The 19701-nt window shown below is 54.2% G+C and overlaps 2 protein-coding genes across 2 annotated transcripts in view; one reads left to right on the forward strand and one right to left on the reverse strand.

The window, feature by feature from the left end:
- Nucleotides 1-4395: 4395 nt before the first annotated feature.
- Nucleotides 4396-8733, reverse strand: LOC106726567 (fibrinogen alpha-1 chain-like). The gene is made up of 3 exons (XM_014541928.1): nucleotides 8709-8733; nucleotides 5437-5763; nucleotides 4396-5218 (listed from the first exon to the last, which is right to left on the reverse strand). The coding sequence occupies exons 1-3, from the start codon at nucleotides 8731-8733 to the stop codon at nucleotides 4584-4586; spliced, it is 987 nt and encodes a 328-aa protein (XP_014397414.1). The 3' UTR covers nucleotides 4396-4583.
- An 858-nt stretch (nucleotides 8734-9591) lies between these two features.
- ANXA5 (annexin A5) overlaps nucleotides 9592-19701 on the forward strand; it is a 19049-nt gene continuing 8939 nt past the window's right edge. Inside the window, exons 1-4 of the mRNA XM_005869013.2 lie at nucleotides 9592-9700; nucleotides 12277-12371; nucleotides 13451-13564; nucleotides 15584-15674. Coding sequence (XP_005869075.2) covers nucleotides 9688-9700; nucleotides 12277-12371; nucleotides 13451-13564; nucleotides 15584-15674 — 313 coding nt within the window. The 5' untranslated portion in view covers nucleotides 9592-9687. The remainder of the gene's footprint in view (nucleotides 9701-12276; nucleotides 12372-13450; nucleotides 13565-15583; nucleotides 15675-19701) is intronic.

The raw sequence follows: 19701 nt of genomic DNA on the forward strand, positions 1-19701 counted from the left end.
GGCTTTGCGCTCTGCCTCGTCGCGAGTGGACGTGGAGAAGGGGCCTCCCCCAAATCCGAAGAGCCGCTAAAATTAGAACCAGAGCAGGAACAGCCCGGCGCGGTCATGTGAGGGGAACACATTTTTTTCTTTTTTTCTGGCTTCCTTCGTGTTTTTTTCCGCCTAGTTTCCTGCACTTTAATGCCGTGGATGGGCGTCGGCTTTCTCCGCTGAGCAACTCGCGCGGCTTTCCCCAGTTGCTCAACCCAGTTTTACTAAAAGGAATGGTTCGTCGCAGGCACTGATTTTTTTTTTTTTCTTTCATGCAAAACATGAAACAGAAAAGCCGCTTAAGCAATGAACTCGCGGAACGAGTTCTGAATTGAATTTCGCTTGGGTCTGTTTCAGAACTGGATGACCTAATATTGGCTTTCGTTGTCTCCTTATCATTAATCAAAAATGTAGGAAAGAAAATGGTGTGATTTATAGAGCAGTCTTTAAACATGGACCATGTTACGCAGTCTTTTGTGAATAAAACATCCAGTCCTTTGTGAATAAAACATCGCTGCCTGGCAGCTCCACCCAGAACTAATTTTACAGACCTTATCCTTCTAAATGGCTTGTCAGAGTCCAGGTCATTTTTTTAAACAAGGGTTTTCACTACTCAAACAATGCCCTTTCTCACGGAGAGTTCTTTTTTATCAGATTAACTTATCAAAATTGAGTAAGGTTTCCCAGTCCTTTCCAAGAGAAAGTGGGGGGATTAAGATGGTTTGGTAACTATTAAATTCAGACAGCGCTCCATTCTTACTTCCTCTTTTGCTCTTAAGAAATCTTACAATGAACCGATTCTTAGGTTACTTCCAGTGGAAACTTTGGTTTAGGTTCTTCCCCCTGGAAGGGATACTTTTATGTGGAATTAACTTTCCTGAGAATAATGTGTCCTATCTTGATATGCTGGTGTGGTGATGTAAATGATGAGTGAGCAAGTTTCAAAGAATCATTCTCTTTATCCTGGCTCATTTGGCTGTTTCTTGAATCTCTCCTGTGCATTTTCCCAGCGATGTCTGAAGTTTTTCAATCATTGCCTTTTAATCATGTAGACACTTGACCCAAGAGAGCATCAGTGAGGGAATTTTTTCCGGTGCGGACATTAATACCTTCAAAGAATGGAACTAGTGTCAGGGCCCTTATCTGTACAGAACAAGGGAGAATGCTGGTTTGTATTATAAGATTATGTATGTGATTTCTATGCCACCATAACACCAGTCAGTTTCCAATCAAAGCCACAGTTTTTAGTTATCATGAAAGTTACAGCTGCTAAAGATATGGTGTTGAATTTGCACTGGCTTTGTCATTAGTTATCCTTGGAAGCCATTCCAGCAAAACATTTTGGTAAAATATCTAATATTGCAATGGACTTTGGTTGTCTGTTCTTCCGTTATGTAGCTGACCTTCCTGTCTGCATGTCCTCTGGCCCCCAGGCACCTGGAGGGGCTTCCAGTCAGGTTCAGACGGATTCCAGGGCGGATCCTCCTGTCGACCTGTGGGTGTGGGGACCAGAGACCTCACTCCGTGGCCACCTGTAGACTCACGCGATCAGATTCCCGAGTCTCTTCCAAGTGCACATTTAGCAATTTAAAATGTATTATTAAAAATCCGTGCCTCCTATTGAAAAATTAATATGTAGCCTTCCACAGTGGCAGTTTTTTAAAACATTGGTTCAGAGAGGAAGGGAGAGGGAGAGAGAGATAGAAACATCAACGGTGAGAAAGAATCATGGATCAATCGGTTGCCTCCTGCACACCCCACACTAGGGACTGAGCCCGAAACCAGGCCATGTGCCCTGACCTGGAATTGAACCGTGGCTTCCTGGTCCATAGGTTGACGCTCAAGCACTCTGGCACTCACAGCGGCAATTCTTCATGTTTATGAAGTATCTTCCGTACCAGTGTCTTCTCTTTCTACTTAACGTGGGAACCTCCCAACTTGTTCACATGGGTTTTCCATCTCACTAGTTAGCTAGAGCCAACTTTTTCCACAGGTAGTCTAAGTTACTTTAAACACATTCTGCACTCTTGGTTTGGGGGAAAAAATCAAGATTTGGCTGTACTTCATAGATGAATGATCTATTTAACACATTTTCATTCAATTTAAGGCTTTTATCTTTAACTAGAGGCCTGGCGCACGAATTTGTGCATGGGTGGGGTCTGGCCAGCCCGCCCCAATCAGGGCCGATTGGGCCCGCTGTGGGGAGGGGCAGAGGGCAGTTGGCGGGCCAGCTTTGCCCCCTGGTCAAACTCCCGGTCGAGGGGACAATTTGCATATTAGCCTTTTATTATATAGGATTTTCTTTAAGGTGATGGAACTGAAAATATTATCCTGGGGCCGTCTGAGCTTAGTTTCATTTATAAGGTTGTTTATAAAGAGTGAACATATTCAGGGGCAGCAGGAATGTCATCGAGGCAAAATCAGGCTCCATAATTTTTCACTAGAAACTTCATGAACATCAGAGGAGTTACCTCCTGATGTGAAGGTTGGATTAGGAAATCTTGGGTTGGTTTGCAGTCCCTGGGCTGTAATTTACGGGGTATTTTTACGAAGGTCTGGCACAGGCGCAGGGGCAGGGGCAGTGTGAGCGGGGAAGCTGCGACCAGGCTCAGTCCAGAGGCGGTGCCGCATCTGGTACACTGTCCAGGCCCTGCACCCGAGGTCAGATCTCTCGGTGGCGAGGGACTTCCCCTCGGGTCAGGTCAGGGTTATCCGATACCCTGGCCTGTGCTGCTTCCGGCTAGCCTCACTCAGGTCCCGGTTCCTTTGACTCTTGTCTTTGTTTTGGATCCTGTGGAAGAACTGGATCCAAAAGGGCTTGGCTGCGTTACAAGCCCCTGAGTCCACTGGCAGTCGGCCCTTCCTTCCCTCCTGGCAGCTCCTGCCCTGGGAGACCTGCCCGTGGCGGGCGGGTTAGAGGTGGCAGTCGGCCGTGTCTTCTCTTAGTGACTGAGAAGTTTCACGTGGTAGAAATGTCACAGCGTTTTTACATCATAGATCCATTCCTGCAGTAAATTCTATTCCTACTAGAGGCCCTGTGCACGACATTCGTGCACTGGGTGGGGGGTGCCCATCAGCCCGGCCTGTGCCCTCTCGCAGGCTGGGACCCCCAAGGGGTCCTTAGCTCTGCTTTGGAGGCAGGAAAGGCTCCTGCCATCTCTGCTGCTCTCATCAGCCGTGAGCCTGGCTTCTGGCTGAGCAGTGCTCCCCCTGTGGGTGCACACTGACCACCAGGGGGCAGCTCCTGCGTCGAGTGTCTGCCCCCTGGTGGTCAATGCGCGTCATAGCGACCGGTCGTTCCACCGGTCAATGTGCATATTAGGGTTTTATTATATAGGATAGCCTGTATACTCTTCTAAAACTTTACAAACACAGCAGTTGATTTAAAAATATAAATGAGGACTCCTCAGACCTTTCTTTGCTTTACGTGGTTTTTGGACCCAGCCTTTCTGTGTCTTTAGATTCTGTGTAGAGAAGAGCAACCCTTCCCTTGCTCTTTGGGTTAATTTTACCCATTTTATTTTGGCATGCCTGGTCTTCAAAGGTAAAGAACTTTTTCATTTAGTGCAAACAAACCAAAAAAGCCAACAAAATGATAGAGCTGGAGGAGTGGGTAATTTTGAAGGTGAGCGTTTAGAGTGAATTATATGTTTGGCCAGGTATTGCCTGAGAATAGGTATAATTCCCTGTGAAGGCATTGTGGCAGGGGACGAGGGTGACTGAGGGTGCAGCATGGCGAGGGGACAGCACCTGGTGCAGTTGGAATTCTCCCGGGGGAGGTGCGATGTGTGACCCGGCGAGTGGGAGCACAGGACGGAGGGAAGCCCTGTCTGAGTCACGGGAAGTCAGCCTGCCCAGCGCTGCCCCCTCCGTGTGGGCGGGGCGGGTGTGGGCAGGATGTCCACACGAGGGCTGTGGCCTCTGACTCACGTCTGTGACTCACGTCTGGTCCCTACGGGACTTCGTTAGCGGGGACGGTGACTCTGGCCGTATGGAATGCAGCAAGTATTTCCCAATTTCTAGAAAGCTCTCCAGCCAGCACTTATTCCTTCTTCAGAGGCAGTGGCTGAGGTTCTGAGGACACTGCTCTCCCAGCTTTCGCCTGGTTTCCTTCATCTCAGGGGTCACAGTTCTCTTCTCTTTAAGGCAAATCTCTGTGTCTCCTCTGTCGTTCACCTCACCCCTGCTTTTCCGTCTGTTTTCAGCTCCTCCCTATCCTGCAAACGGGGAGAAGTGTTTTTTAAGTGTGTTTTTAATGTTTTACTTACTTGTTGATGAGAGGGAGAGAGGGAGGGAGAGAGAGAGAGAGAGAGAGAGAGAGAGAGAGAGAGAGAGAGGCATCAATCTGTTCCACTTAATGATGCATTCATTGGTTGCTTCTTGAATGTGCCCTGACGGGGGGATCAAACCTGCCACCTCAACTTCTCAGGACGACGCTCCAGCCAGCTGAGCTACCCGGCCAGGGCCCGGGTCTGTTCTTAAAAGCATGTTTTAATAAACCACCGTTTGTAAGGTGGGGGTTCCCAGAGATGTCTGCCACCCCCCAACCCCCTTCATGGCTTGGTGTCTCCAGTCCCATTGTTTCCGCTGCCAGGACCCAGCCTCCCAACCCAGGGCCCTGTCCCCCAGCCCCACTCCTTTTCTTCCCCTGGTTTTGGACTCCCCTTGCCTCCTTCCCTCCTGGAACACGTTTCCCTCCGGCCTCCGAGCCAGGGCCCTGGTGAGCCGGTGCAGGTGTTGGCGGCCGTTCGAGAGCAGGTGACCTCCCTGTCCTCTGGCTCCGGTTTCCGACCCCTTTTTCCTGTTTCTGCCCTTGGTGACCGCCTCTTCCCGGCTCCAGTTCCCACCCACGCACTGTCACTCACAGGCCTGCTGTGGGGAAAGGAAAGCAGCTGCCCGCCTGTTCCCCTGCCAACAGGAGCCGGCCTCCTGTTTTCTTCTGCCGACCCTGACCCCGACTGTCCGACCTGACCCTGTCTGTCCAGCCCTGACCCCGTCTGTCCGGCCCTAACCCTGTCTGTCCAGCCCTGACCCTGACTGTCCGACCTGACCCCATCTGTCCGACCCTGACCCCGTCTGTCCAACCTGACCCTGTCTGTCCGACCTGACCCTGTCTGTCCAGCCCTGACCCTGTCTGTCCGACCTGACCCTGTCTGTCCAGCCCTGACCCCGTCTGTCCGACCTGACCCTGTCTGTCCGGCCCTGACACTGTCTGCCGGCCCTGACCCTGTCTGTCCTGCCCTGACCCCGTCTGTCCGGCCCTAACCCCGTCTCTTCAGCCCTGATCCCATCTCTCTGGCCCTGACCCTGTCTGTCCAGCCCTGACTCTGTCTGTCTGGCCCTGACCCTGTCTGTCTGGCCCTGACTCTGTCTGTCTGGCCCTGACCCCGTCTGTCCGGCCCTGACCCCGTCTGTCTGGCCCTGACCCTGTCTGTCTGACCTGACCCTGTCTGTCCGACCTGACCCTGTCTGCTGGCCCTGACCCTGTCTGCCTGTTCCTTTCCACCTCAGCTGCTCCTGACCTGGAGTCTTGCACCTTTCTGTGCTGGTAGCTCTGCAGTCTTCCCAGGTTTGCAGGGCCGTTTTGTGGTCTCCGCCGCTGCCCTGGTAACTGGGTGCAGAGTGGCTGCTCCTCCCGTGGCCGTGAGGGCTGGCCTGGAGCCCGGAGGAGATCAGCATTCCTGAGCTGACCTTCCAGCGCCCCCCACGGGAGCGCCCCTGGCTGTTGAAACACTCACTCTTCACCAGAGCCACATTCTTCCCGGGTTTATGCTTCTGACACGCTCTCTGCACTTCTCCACTTTCCCAAACCCGCCTGATGACGTCACAGGCCACTTTCAAGACATTTTGGGAAGTTTTTCCCATTTCTTCCTACTCTTCCCACTCAGTCCCTCCCCGAGTGCTCATGTCACCCCGGAGAACCCTCTGTGTGTGCCCTACACACGTCCGGCCTCCACTTACACAGCAGTTGTGCCCTCTCGGCTGTAGAAGTCTCGGCATTTTCCTAGTGAGTGTACAGTGCCCGGCATGTGGGACGCATTCAGAAATGGTTGTTGCTCAGCAGGTGTGGCTCAGTGGTTGAGCATTGACCTATGAACCAGGAGGTCAGGGTTCGATTCCCGGTAAGGGCACATGCCCTGACTGTGGGCTCGGCCCCAGTGTGGGCAAGCAGGAGGCAGCTGATCAATGATTCTCTCTCATCATTGATGTTTCTATCTCTCCCTCTTCCTTTCTCTCTGATATAAAGTATATATCCTATATAATAAAAGCCTAATATGCAAGTCGACCAAACGGCAGAACGACTGGTCGCTATGACCCACACTAATCACCAGGGGGCAGATGCTCAATGCAGGAGCTGCCCCTGGTGGTCAATGCTCTCCACAGGGGGAGCACTGCTCAGCCAGAAGCCAGGCTCAAGGCTGGTGAGCACAGCGGTGGTGGTGGGACCCTCTCCTGCCTCCGCTGCAGGTGGGTGGTAAGGAGGGAGGGGTCCCAGATTGCTAGAGCCCCGGACTGCAAGAGGGATGTCTGACTGTCAGCTTAGGCCAGGGGTGGGCAAACTTTTTGACTCGAGGGCCACAATGGGTTCTTAAACTGGACTGGAGGGCCGGAACAAAAGCATGGATGGAGTGTTTGTGTGAACTAATATAAATTCAAAGTAAACATCATTACATAAAAGGGTACAGTCTTTTTTTTTTTTTTTAGTTTTATTCATTTCAAACAGGCCGGATCAGGCCCGAGGGCTGTAGTTTGCCCACGGCTGGCTTAGGCCATATCCCTGGAAGGATCGGGCCTAAGCTGGCAGGTGGACATTCCCTGAGGGGTCCCGGACTGTGAGAGGGCGCAGGCCGGACTGAGGGACCCCCATCCCCACCCCTGAGTGAACGAATTTCGTGCACTGGGTCTCTAGTAATATATAAAAGAAAAATGGATGTCGAATGAATGAATAAATAGACGGCAAACTACACTAGCTCTGGGCCCCAGGTTCTCACACTGTGAGAACGCGTGTGTTTCCTCATTGTCATGACGATGCTGGCGGCGCCGGCAGAGGGTTTGAAGCAGCCCCACTCAGCGGCGGCACGTGGCCCAAGAGGCAGCACTTTTCCTCCCAGTTCGGACGGGCTGTCTTCCCAACCTTCCCAGCTTATCTCCCAAGCGGTGCTCCCTGTAACGATGTAGGACCGCCTGATGTTGCCTGTATCAGCCGCCTGGTCCTCATGGCTCAAGCCGTGGAACCAGGGGAGGGGGCCTGTGGCTCTTCGTGCATCTGCCGTGTTAGAGGCAGGCGGGGGGGAGACTGCCTGGTGGGGGCGCATTTCCCGGAGCGGGGTGGGGGGAGCGGAGAGCTTTGACTTAGCTTCCCGGCCTCCCAGGGGGCATGGGGCTGCCCCTCCCCTTCCCTAGCTGGCCACACCCTTTCTTTAGCTCAGGGATGCGGAGAGCTTTGACTTAGCTTCCTGGCCTCCCGATGAGACCAGGGAGCATGGGGCTGCCCCTCTGCTTCCCTAGCTGGCCACACCCTTTCTTTAGCTCAGGGACGAGGAAGGAGCTTCGGCCAGCCTACAGGGCCCGGCAATCACGTGGGAAACAGCCCTTCCTCCTGGGCTGTGTTCTTTGGGCCCCAGGAGCACAGCACTGAGGTCCTCTCAGGGTCTCTCAGGGTGACTCCTGTTCCGAGGTAGGACGAGGGACCTTGCTTCTTTCCTTGAGTGAGAGGAGGGACAGGAGAGAGCTATCCTGACCCCGTTACGGTGGTGAGGAAGACTTTATTCACGACGATTGCAATGGGGAGAGAGTGGGTTCGAGTCTGAATACAGCGAAGACACTGGGGATGCAGTAGGGGAGGGGTCAGCGGGTGGAAATTACTGAGGGGACATCCAGGGCAGGGGGTCTTGCTAACCTGGCCCAGGAGGGTTCTTGCTGGAGGCAGCCCATGACTTACTCCTCAGAGGGGGGCGTGAGGACCGGACCGATGTGGAGGGCAGGGCTCTCCCTCAGCTGACTCAGCAGGTCCCTGCTGCCGCTGGGAGGGACCAGGCCTCGCCTCAGAGGAGCCCCCTGAAGGGGGTCAAGGATCCGTGCGCGCTGCTCTTTCAGGGGGAGTAGCTCAGGGCCCCGAGGAGAGCCACCAGCTGGCCTTGGTGCTGTGTCCTGTGGACGCCTGTCCTGTGGCTGCTCTCGGCATCTGTTTTGGTTTGACTGGTGGCAGGATGCTGCTGGCCAGTGCAGCAGTCGGAGGCTGGGTGGGGTGTAGGTGACCAGGCTTGCATGCGTTCATAATCCAACACGCGTGACTGCACACCCGCCAGGATCCTCCCCTTCCCTTAGGGTCCCCCAGTTTCAGATGGAACCCTAACGGGAGTCTGGAGGGGCTTTGAAGACATTTGTGGGTGGAAGGAAATGCTGGCAGCTCCCTTTATCAGAGATAAATGTTTGGCTCAGTATTGGGAGCCTTCTTCCCCTAAAGATCTAATGAAGTTGCGAGCGTGAAATGTGTTGATGCTGTAAGTGCTGTGTGTGTGATCAAAGGGTGGGTAGCAGGAAATGTAGAGAGAATCTCCCACAATGCACCGTTGTCATTCAAAGATCGTCTTCTTCTGGCGCACACATTTCCAATACCTCCCAGGCGTTGTCAGGTTACCGTACAGTTACTAATAAGCAAACGGAAATAGGGCTACACGCAAAGTCAAAGAACGAGAGCATAGCGCACCTGGGTTAGGGCTTCCCGCTAGAACGCGGGCTCCGAGGGCTCCTGGACCAGGGGCCCGAGGCTTCCCGCAAAGAAGGTCTGGGAGGAAGAGAGTCAGGAGGTGGGGGTGGGGGTTGGGGGTCCTCACAGAGGCCACGCCGGAGGGAAGAGGGCCTGCAGGAGGCTGTAGCCCATGCATTGAATGGTCTTGCTGATCCGCCCATTTCAATAGGGTGACACAGCTTATCACGGGGAGCTGATTTGCACTGGGATGTGATAGAGCCGGGCTCACTGTTGATGTGCGTGCTGTGTGTGCGTGTTATGTGCGTGCTGTGTGCATGCTGTGTGTGTTGTGTGTGTGCTGTGTGTGCATGTTATGTGCATGCTGCATGTGCGTGTTATGTGCGTGCTGTGTGTGCGTGTTATGTGCGTGTTATGTGCGTGCTGTGTGCGTGCTGTGTGTGTTGTGTGCGTGCTGTGTGTGTTATGTGCATGCTGTGTGTGCATGTTATGTGCGTGCTGTGTGTTATGTGCGTGCTGTGTGTTATGTGCGTGCTGTGTGTGTTATGTGCGTGCTCTGTGCGTGTTATGTGCGTGCTGTGTGTGTGTGTTATGTGCGTGCTGTGTGTGGTGTTATGTGCCTGCTGTGTGTGGTGTTGTGTGCCTGCTGTGTGTGTTGTGTGCGTGCTGTGTGTGCGTGTTGTGTGCCTGCTGTGTGTGTTGTGTGCGTGCTGTGTGTGCGTGTTATGTGCGTGCTGTGTGTGTTATGTGCGTGCTGTGTGTGGTGTTATGTGTGCTGTGTGTGCGTGTTATGTGCGTGCTGTGTGTGCGTGTTATGTGCGTGCTTTGTGTCTGTGGAAGTCACACTGTGAATAACGCCCCTGTTCCCGCCTCAGGCTCTCAGAGGCACCGTGACCGACTTCCCCGGGTTTGATGAGCGGGCGGATGCAGAGACCCTCCGGAAGGCCATGAAGGGCCTGGGTAAGGCCCCCTTCCTTTTGTTCTAAAGAAACGGGATCGTTGTTTTTCCAAACAAAACGTCATCGATTCGCAGGAGGACTGATTTTGGGATATTTTGATCTGGAGAGAGAGGTGCACTGAGATGACGGAATCATCCCCTGACCACCCGGGGTTCAGTGTCTGGACTGAGCAGCCTGTGTCTGCAGCTGCCTGTCAGCTCTTCCTGTGGCGGGTGACGGCCAGGGGAGCAGACCTTCCCGGGCCCCCTCTGCAGTCTCCGCTGTCCATGCCAGCACCACCCGCTTCACGCCTCCTCCACGCCCGTCTCCTCTGTCCCAGCCTCCCTTCTAGCCGCTTAGTAGCCTCTGTCCTCGAGGATTTCCACATACACTGTTTCCCGCCCCCAAGCCATTGAACCAGGTGTTCCCCATACCCAGGCCCTGCACCAGGTGCTCCCCTACCCCAGGCCCTGCACCAGGTGCTCCCCTACCCCAGGCCCTGCACCAGGTGCTCCCCTACCCCAGGCCCTGCACCAGGTGCTCCCCTACCCCAGGCCCTGCACCAGGTGCTCCCCTACCCCAGGCCCTGCACCAGGTGCTCCCCTACCCCAGGCCCTGCACCAGGTGCTCCCCTACCCCAGGCCCTGCACCAGGTGCTCCCCTACCCCAGGCCCTGCACCAGGTGCTCCCCTACCCCAGGCCCTGCACCAGGTGCTCCCCTACCCCAGGCCCTGCACCAGGTGCTCCCCTACCCCAGGCCCTGCACCAGGTGCTCCCCTACCCCAGGCCCTGCACCAGGTGCTCCCCTACCCCAGGCCCTGCACCAGGTGCTCCCCTACCCCAGGCCCTGCACCAGGTGCTCCCCTACCCCAGGCCCTGCACCAGGTGCTCCCCTACCCCAGGCCCTGCACCAGGTGCTCCCCTACCCCAGGCCCTGCACCAGGTGCTCCCCTACCCCAGGCCCTGCACCAGGTGCTCCCCTACCCCAGGCCCTGCACCAGGTGCTCCCCTACCCCAGGCCCTGCACCAGGTGCTCCCCTACCCCAGGCCCTGCACCAGGTGCTCCCCTACCCCAGGCCCTGCACCAGGTGCTCCCCTACCCCAGGCCCTGCACCAGGTGCTCCCCTACCCCAGGCCCTGCACCAGGTGCTCCCCTACCCCAGGCCCTGCACCAGGTGCTCCCCTACCCCAGGCCCTGCACCAGGTGCTCCCCTACCCCAGGCCCTGCACCAGGTGCTCCCCTACCCCAGGCCCTGCACCAGGTGCTCCCCTACCCCAGGCCCTGCACCAGGTGCTCCCCTACCCCAGGCCCTGCACCAGGTGCTCCCCTACCCCAGGCCCTGCACCAGGTGCTCCCCTACCCCAGGCCCTGCACCAGGTGCTCCCCTACCCCAGGCCCTGCACCAGGTGCTCCCCTACCCCAGGCCCTGCACCAGGTGCTCCCCTACCCCAGGCCCTGCACCAGGTGCTCCCCTACCCCAGGCCCTGCACCAGGTGCTCCCCTACCCCAGGCCCTGCACCAGGTGCTCCCCTACCCCAGGCCCTGCACCAGGTGCTCCCCTACCCCAGGCCCTGCACCAGGTGCTCCCCTACCCCAGGCCCTGCACCAGGTGCTCCCCTACCCCAGGCCCTGCACCAGGTGCTCCCCTACCCCAGGCCCTGCACCAGGTGCTCCCCTACCCCAGGCCCTGCACCAGGTGCTCCCCTACCCCAGGCCCTGCACCAGGTGCTCCCCTACCCCAGGCCCTGCACCAGGTGCTCCCCTACCCCAGGCCCTGCACCAGGTGCTCCCCTACCCCAGGCCCTGCACCAGGTGCTCCCCCACCCCCGGCCCCTCCACCAGGTGCTCCCCCACCGCCGGCCCCTCTACCAGGTGCTCCCCTGCCCCAGGCCCCGTGTTAGGACCCACCTTTCTCAGATGTGGCTGCCCTTTGGGAGGGTTCCTGGTGGGGGGCTCTGGGCTGGCCAGACCTCCGTGGTACCCCAGCCCGCCTGTCTGACTCCTCCCCTGCTCTCTGAGCCACGCTGTCCCTGCTGTTCACGAACGCCTGGTGTTCCCCCTGCTGCCTTTCCTCTCATCCCAACAAAAGCCCGTCCTCCTTCCGCTTGGCCTTTCGTCCTTCAAGACTGACGGCTGCACCTTTCCCAAACCCTGTCCACCTCCTGTCACTTCGAGAACCTCCTTGGGGCCCCTCTTAGCGCCTGGGCCGCCCCTGGGCCCTGTCACGTTCTGCCGTAGCTCAGGGTTGTGTGTGTCTGTATTTTTTCCCTAAATAGTCTGTCACTTGGAACTGGGTCTCCCTCTTTGTCCCTCTCGTTACTTGGAAACCCCACGGCTTCGTGCGTGGGAACAGCCCCCGTTTGCTGCGAGGACACCGGTGCCCTCAGTGTGTGAAAGCCAGGAGGGCTTCCCGCCCGCTTCCCGGAACAGCAGCGACGGTGGGATGTGCTGGCAGTGCCACATCGGACATGTGGTCACGTTCTAGCTTAATGCGTTTCCTAACACGACATGTTGTGTGGGGTGAGGCCCCAGGGCTCGGCAGCAGAGGTGAGCAGCCGGTGGGTGTGCAGCCAGGCCTGACCGAGCGCCCCCCGCAGGCACCGACGAGGAGAGCATCCTGACCCTGCTGACGGCCCGCAGCAAAGCGCAGCGCCAGGAGATCGTGGCCGCCTTTAAGACGCTGTTTGGCCGGGTAAGACGCGCCCCCGTCGACTGCCGGCAGCTGCGAGTTTGAGATGCGTTTGTAATTTTGGCAGAAATCGTGTATTTAACGATTCCAGCTTTCCTCCTCCCCGACCCGCATTTGCTTAATTAGCAGCTGTCGGTGAACAGTGCTCACCGCTTGTCCCCACACATTGCCCTTCCTGCGTGAGGCTGGACCCCGCCCTCCTGTGCCTCCCAGGGTGTCCCAGGGGCCCCGGTCTCCCCAGGGTGTCCCACGGGGTCCGGCCTCCCCAGGGTGTCCCACGGGGTCCCGGCCTCCCCAGGGTGTCCCACGGGGTCCCGGCCTCCCCAGGGTGTCCCACGGGGTCCGGCCTCTGTTTCCCAGCTGTCGGCCTGGGCTGCGATGCGTGTCGTCAGGACACAGGCACAGTCTCGACTGGGAGGGTATTTTGACAATTCAAATGGAAGTTAAATTTGTTACGAAATGAATGGGCGCCTCCATAAAAACTTGGGTGTCATTTCATCATTCTGCAAATTTTCATTTGCCCTTTCATTTAGAAATAAATGCAAAGCAAAAAAAAAAAAAAGAAAAAAGCAGCAGCAGCAGGCACTTTGAACCCAGTTTCCAGCTGTCAGGAGGCTCAATGGAGGGGCTGGGCATCCGCTCTCCTTCTCACCTGCGAGCGCGTTTTCCAGGGTGCAGGCCCCGTCGGGCACAGCGCGTCCTCCGTGACACAGAGGAAAGAGAGGTGTTGGCGGAGATGGGCCAGTTTTTACCCTTTGTCAACATACATTTATGATTTTTGGGGGGAAGTTTTTTTTTTAAAGCTACACGTGTTTCTCAGAACAGTATTTTAAAAACAGATTTTTTTTGTGTCCTTTTAAAGTTTTCATTTTTTTAATTCCTGAAGGAAGAGAAACATCTCTTGAACAGCGACCTTGACACGGAGGGAGGCCTTGCTTCCCCTCAAGCCCAGGCCGCGGCTTTGGCTTCGCTCCGCGCCTTCTGCTGGGGAGCCCTTCAGAGCGAGGGCCGCCATTCCCAGCGAAGAAGCGAAGAAGAGCAGCGTGTGCGCCTGGTAACGCGCCTGTGTTCTCTGTGCGCAGGACCTGCTGGACGACCTGAAGTCGGAGCTGACGGGGAAGTTCGAGAAGCTGATCGTGGCCCTGATGAAGCCCTCGTGGCTCTACGACGCCTACGAGCTGAAGCACGCCCTCAAGGTACCGGCGGCGCCCACGCGCCTCCCTGTGTGGGTCTGTGCTCGTGACCGCCCCTCCTTCATCGTAAAAATACTCAGTTATTCCTGCGAGGGTTTCCTGGAGAACAGAACTGTGGGAGGCAATCAGGAGGAGAGGCGGAGGCAATTACAAGCGTGTCATTTAATCATTTAATCCTTCTTGTATAGTTTACTCAATATTAGTGGCTGTTTACATTAAAAAAAATATATATACACACACACACACACACACACATATATATAGTTATTGATTTCAGAGAGGAAGGGAGAGGGAGAGAGAGAGAGAAACATCAGTGATGAGAGAGAATCATTGATCGGCTGCGCCCTGCACGCCCCACACTGGGAATTGAGCCCACACCCCAGGCATGTGCCCTGACTGGGAATCAAACCACAACCTACTGGTTCATAGGTCGATGTTCAACCACTGAGCCATGCCGGCGGGGCGCTATTTAAATTTTTTAAAATTTTTTTACAGGCTTTTAGATCTCTTAAGCCTGTTTCTAATTTTGAGATGTGTCTTAAAAATGTTACAGGTTAGGTGTTTTATCTTATAAAATAGGAAGTTGGCGAGTTGGGGAAAATAGTGTTGTTAATCATTAGAGGTTAAACAATGAAGCTTCGGGGAATTTTCAGATCAGAATGGTGTTGTTACACCCTTTCCTAGGAGTGTCCGGTGAACTCGTTATACTTTCATTGTAGCCGATAACTAACTGCATGTGTCCTCCACGGGTGCCGGAACTGTTGTGTAAGTCCGACGACACTGAAACGGTGGTTGGACCTACAGCACTGGAAACTTCATTCAGTAGCAGTTTTGAGTTTGGAGGACAAGGAAACAGATTGAATAACAAAGAGATAATGTGGCCCAGGGATTCTTCGTGGGAGTGGAGGGAACGGGGGTACCAAGATAGGGGCCTTGCTGGGCCTACTCCCTGCATTTTCCTACAGCGATTCATTGGGAGCAAACACTATCTTAGGGCACCGGAGACAGGGTGTCTTGGTGGCGTGCTCTGAAGTGGTAGCAGCAGCTAAGGTTCTGCCAGAGCGTACATCCAGGTCTTCCAAGGGCTTGGCTTTGGGTAAAGAAACAGAGATATGAAGAGAATAATGCTTACACATACTACCTTTTAAACTTGAGGTAGGTTATATCATTGCTTGTATCTTCTAATTTATCAGTGTCGCTGTGACTTTTATCATCAGAAAAAGGAAAACTGATTACAATTATTTTTCTCTTTTTAAAAAAAAATATATTTTATTGATTTTTTTTTTACAGAGAGGAAGGGAGAGGGATAGAGAGTTAGAAACATCGATGAGAGAGAAACATCGATCAGCTGCCTCCTGCACACTCCCTACTGGGGATGTGCCCGCAACCAAGGTACATGCCCTTGGCTGGAATCGAACCTGGGACCCTTGAGTCCGCAGGCCGACGCTCTATCCACTGAGCCTTTAAATACAGTTCCTCATACAATTATTTTTCAAAACTCCAGAAAGCAGGTCCCAATCCTTTTACTGATTCAGTTCCTGCTCACTGAGCCACACTGCCTGTTACCTCTGCTCAGACGTCCCCGTGCACCCACAGAGAGCTGAGGTAGGGGCAGGGCTATGTTTTGAGTAGATTGTTTAAGTATCAGTGCTTCTCCCTATAAATCCAGGTTAAGAGTTACATTTGCACTATTTCAGCGTTTTTTATTTTTCCGTGTTTCATTAAGATGCTTTACTTTTAAACTATTTAGAATTAAGCCGATAAAATTACAGGTTTGTATAACCTGCTGTCTCTGTACGCACACTTACAGTGAACGTTGTTTTTCATGAGACAACAAGGGGTAAAATTGTCTTAATTTGCAGTTTCTCATTTCTGTAACCAGCGGAACGCACAGGCAAAGGAGGGACTGTCAGGTTGGGCACTCCTTGTATAATCCTGCAATTTGGGTAACGTCTGTTCTAGGAAGATCACTTCTTTTTAGTCTGTTGACATGTTCTTTTTATTGAATATTGATCTCCACAGGGAGCGGGGACGGATGAGAAAGTCCTGACGGAGATTATTGCTTCCAGGACCCCCGAGGAGCTCACGGCCATAAAGAAAGTCTACGAGGAAGGTACAGGCTTCAACCTGCGTTTCTCATCTCCATGTCCCTCCTCTATTTCTCTAGAGCAGTGGTTCTCAACCTTCTGGCCCTTTAAATACAGTTCCTCATGTTGTGACCCCCAACCATAAAATTATTTTCGTTGCTACTTCATCACTGTAATGTTGCTACTGTTATGAATCGTCATGTAAATATCTGATATGCAGGATGGTCTTAGGCGACCCCTGTGAAAGGGTCGTTCGACCGCCAAAGGGGTCGCGACCCACAGGTTGAGAACCGCTGCTCTAAAGCGAATGCAGGCCCGTGGTTGCAGGAGGCAGGCCACGCGTGATTGCTGGACGAATGGGTGAGGGAATAAGTGAGAAACCATTCAAGTTGCTTTTCTCCTCCCCCACCCCCTTACCCATAACTAATGTAGTTATTTATGGGTAACTTTTAGTTTTATAAGGAATTTTGGATGAAGATGGCATTCCCTTTTAGATAGGATTCACCACTAGGGTAGGGATACACCAGTGGGTCTTTCTTTCATATTCACTTTAAGATGTAAGGCTAATGTAATTATTTATGGGTAACTTTTAGTTTTATAAGGAGTTTTGGATGAAGACGCATTCCTTTTTAGATGGGATTCACCACTAGGGTAGGGATGCACAGTGGGTCTTTCTTTCATATTCACTTTAAGATGTAAGCAGGCCCTGCCAGCGTAGCTCAGTGGTTAGAGGGTCAGCCTGTGCACCAGAGGGTCGAGGGTTAGATTCCTCGTCGAGGGCGTTTACCTGGGTTGCGGGTTCACTCCCTGCCCCTGGTCGGGGTGCGTGCGGGAGGCAACCAGTCGATGTGTTTCTCTCACATCAGTGTTTCGCTCTCCCTCCCTCCTTCCCTTCCACTCTCCGTAAAAGCAGTGTTAAAAAAAGATATGTTCTTGGGTGAGGATTAGCAAAAGGGAAAGTTGCAAAGGTTTGTTCTTCCTTATAAAAGTTCAGTTTTCTGTTAGCAAAGTTGAGAATTATCTAAGGTAAAAAGACATTTCACCCGGCACACTGGCTCACTGGCACAGTGCCTGGCTCTTCTTTCTGGCCTGCCTTACTTTTCCTGTGAAAAAAAGTCTGTCGGTCTGAAGCATATTCTGTGAATGGAACCAGGAAAATGAAAATAAAAGTAAAGGTAGTAGAGAATTTCCCCGTCAGATGTCCTGTACCGACTCGCCCTGCCTGACGGAGGGACCAGCCGTCCAGAAGGCGGCCAGTCCTCAGGCCGCCACGCCCGCTGCTCTCAGCCAGGAGCGTTCGTTTGTTAATCTTAGGATCGTCCGCTGGGACCCAGCAAGTCAGAACACTGTGGGGTTTACAGCAGCTAAACAGCTACCTTGCCAAGTTCTGGTCTCTCTGTCATAGGCCCCTCTCACCCACACCAGAGAGAGGTTCCCGGACAGGACAGCCCCCTGCGCCAGGGGGAGAGGCTGTCCCCAACCTCCATCCTCGTCTTCTCATATAAATGAACTAGAGGCCCGATGCACGAAATTCATGCGAGGGGCTCGGCCCTCACGGCCGGGTCATTCCGCTGTTCGGCTGTCTGGTCTAATTAGCATATTACGCTTTTATTATTATAGATTTATACGAGGGACCTTGACTGCCTTGTGAAAAGCCAATTTATTAAAGCAATTAAAGCTGCATCTCGATTGAAAGAAGCAAAAGCAAAGCCAGCAAACCTAGGCATCTGGCCCATGAAGTGCAGACGGGCTCTCAGCTCATCAGAAGAGCGAGTTGGGTGGGGTCTGAGGCGTTATATACCCTCCTGTCCATAGGCTTCAACATTCCTCTGCTGACTGTTTTGGTGCAGAGTAAGTGCAGACGGGCTCTCAGCTCATCAGAAGAGCGAGTTGGGTGGGGTCTGAGGCGTTATATACCCTCCTGTCCATAGGCTTCAACATTCCTCTGCTGACTGTTTTGGTGCAGGGTGATTCTCAAGGCCCCCCCCCTTTTTTTTTTAACTCTGTTGGGACCTTCCCAGAATTCATGAGAAGCACCTGCAACTTTATCTTGCCCAGCCTGAGACTGCGGGCTTCTCTGCTGAGGGAGTAGAACTGCCTTTCCCCCTCCCCCTCCCTCTCTGCATTCTCTCATTCCGAAGGTTTTTCACCATTTGCTCTCATGTTTGTGGCTGGGAAGATAATGGCTTGCTAGTTACCAGCTGGCTGCACCGCTTGGCCTTGTTTTAACTCCCCTGCCTCAGTTTCCCTAGTCCTCCTGCCCTGGGGCCCTGTAACACTCCTTGCCTGCTTCTGCTGTGATGGCTGGACAGCCCCAACCGTGAGGCAGACGTGGGACGTGCATCTCAGATGCCTGTGGTCACCTGAGAGCCGTGTTCCATGTCAGAGTCAGGTATTGCTTTCTGACATGGAAGAGTGAGCCAGTGCGCCCCGGTGGCTGCCGGGTGCCTCGAGGGCACAGTGCCTGCCTGTGGTCCCTGCAGGGGCTCTGGGTCTGGCAGCGTGAGGGCTGTCATGAGTGACAGGGAAGATGCACCAGGCCTGGGTCGTGCCCTCAGGGCATTTGCTGCCTACTTAGGGGTGACAGGACTTAGAGAAACAGCAGTAATTACAGGATAGTAAACCTCAAACTGAAGCCAAATACCCACAGTCCATATGCAGGATTTCACTCAGAGAAGAGAGGCTTTGGGTGTTGGGAGGGTCTTCATGGTGAGCAGGGTTTTGAGACAGGGGTGGGTCGGGGGAGAAGGAAGGCAGTTTGATCGCCCACCCACGGCCTGCAGTACCACGGAGACCAGGCTGTGGAAAGTGTATGGAGGGGACAGAACCCGACCGCGTGGAGGAAACGCGTGTGTCCGGGTGGAGAGAACCTGAGCAGGCGAGTTAGGCCGTTACAGGGGATCCGCATGGCGGGTCAGCAGGTCGGCCTTGGTTAAAGGCACAGCGCTTCCCGGGCGGCGAGGGGTGTTGAAGGACCAGGAGGAAGGATCTGCATCCATGGAGGATCAGGTGGCCGCGTGAGGGCGGGAGGTAAGCCAGGCAGGTCCGACGTCCAGGTGGGTGGCAGGTGGGGGGAATGAACCCTACAGGGAGACACGTGTGAAAGGCGTTGAGTGGAGGGAGATAGGAAGGATTCCTTTAGGGTTTGTATTTGGGTAACTGATTGAAATAAATATACAACGCTCTTGGACCTTTTTAAGTAGAAGTTTCAGGCTTGTGTTGGCTGCTCTCAGATAACGATGAAATATTTAGATGCCTTGGGCCGGGCCGCCTTCGTTCCGCGGCGCTGCGGGCTCCTGTGGTCCGGTCTCCCTGCCTCGGCCGCGGTGGAAAAGCTGAAATGTGTGGTGGGCAGCGGCCTGGTTTAAGCTGCCACTGCGCGCCCTCAGCGTGAACTTTATTTGCTGCGGAGGAAAAGTACCCTTTTAGTGGAAGGATGGCCATTCCCCAAGAAAGAAAACTGAGACTGTCAGAGCTGCAGTTTTCATCTGGTGTGCCACATGAATGTTTAAAACATGCAGCCCCTGACTGTTGAGTCAGGGGCGCCGACCTTTCCCCTTCGATCAGTGGTTCTCAACCTTCCTAATGCCGCGACCCTTTAATACAGTTCCTCATGTTGTGGTGACCCCCAATTTCATTGTTACAAATTGAATATAATTAAAGCATGATTAATCACAAGAACAATATGTAATTATATATGTGTTTTCCGGTGGTCTTAGGCGACCCCTGCGAAAGGGTCGTTCGGCCCCCAAACGGGTCGCGACCCACAGGTTGAGAACCGCTGCCTTAGATTGTCAAATGAAAAATTGACAGCAGCCAACACAACAGTAGCCGTCCGGTGTGAACGAATCAAAATGATGCCTCATTTTGTGTGTGCGTCATTGGCAAAAAGTACCCTATGTGCTGGCGAGCCGCAGGAGTTCAGTGGTTCGTTTATGCCGCGAGATGGGAGAGTTTGAAGATCGCTGGTCTGGAGGGCGGGAGACCTAGGGGCTGTGCTGCACACTGTCTGGAAGGAGGAGGCAGTGAGCCCGGGAGCGCCTGCGCGGGGGC

The sequence above is a fragment of the Myotis brandtii genome, unplaced genomic scaffold (assembly GCF_000412655.1).
Source record: "Myotis brandtii unplaced genomic scaffold, ASM41265v1 scaffold282, whole genome shotgun sequence".
Classification (NCBI taxonomy): Eukaryota; Metazoa; Chordata; class Mammalia; order Chiroptera; family Vespertilionidae; genus Myotis; species Myotis brandtii.

Bases quoted from the DNA above. Each gene is read 5' to 3' on its own strand.
- LOC106726567 (XM_014541928.1), bottom strand. From the start codon at position 8,733: ATGCTCTCGTTCTTTGACTTTGCGT. The intron at 5,764-8,708 runs GTAGCCCTATTT...GTGAAGAGTGAG, and splicing joins CTCGTTCTTTGACTTTGCGT to TGTTTCAACAGCCAGGGGCG. The intron at 5,219-5,436 runs GTCAGGGCCGGA...CCGGACAGACAG, and splicing joins GTCAGGGCCAGACAGACGGG to GGTCAGGTCGGACAGACGGG.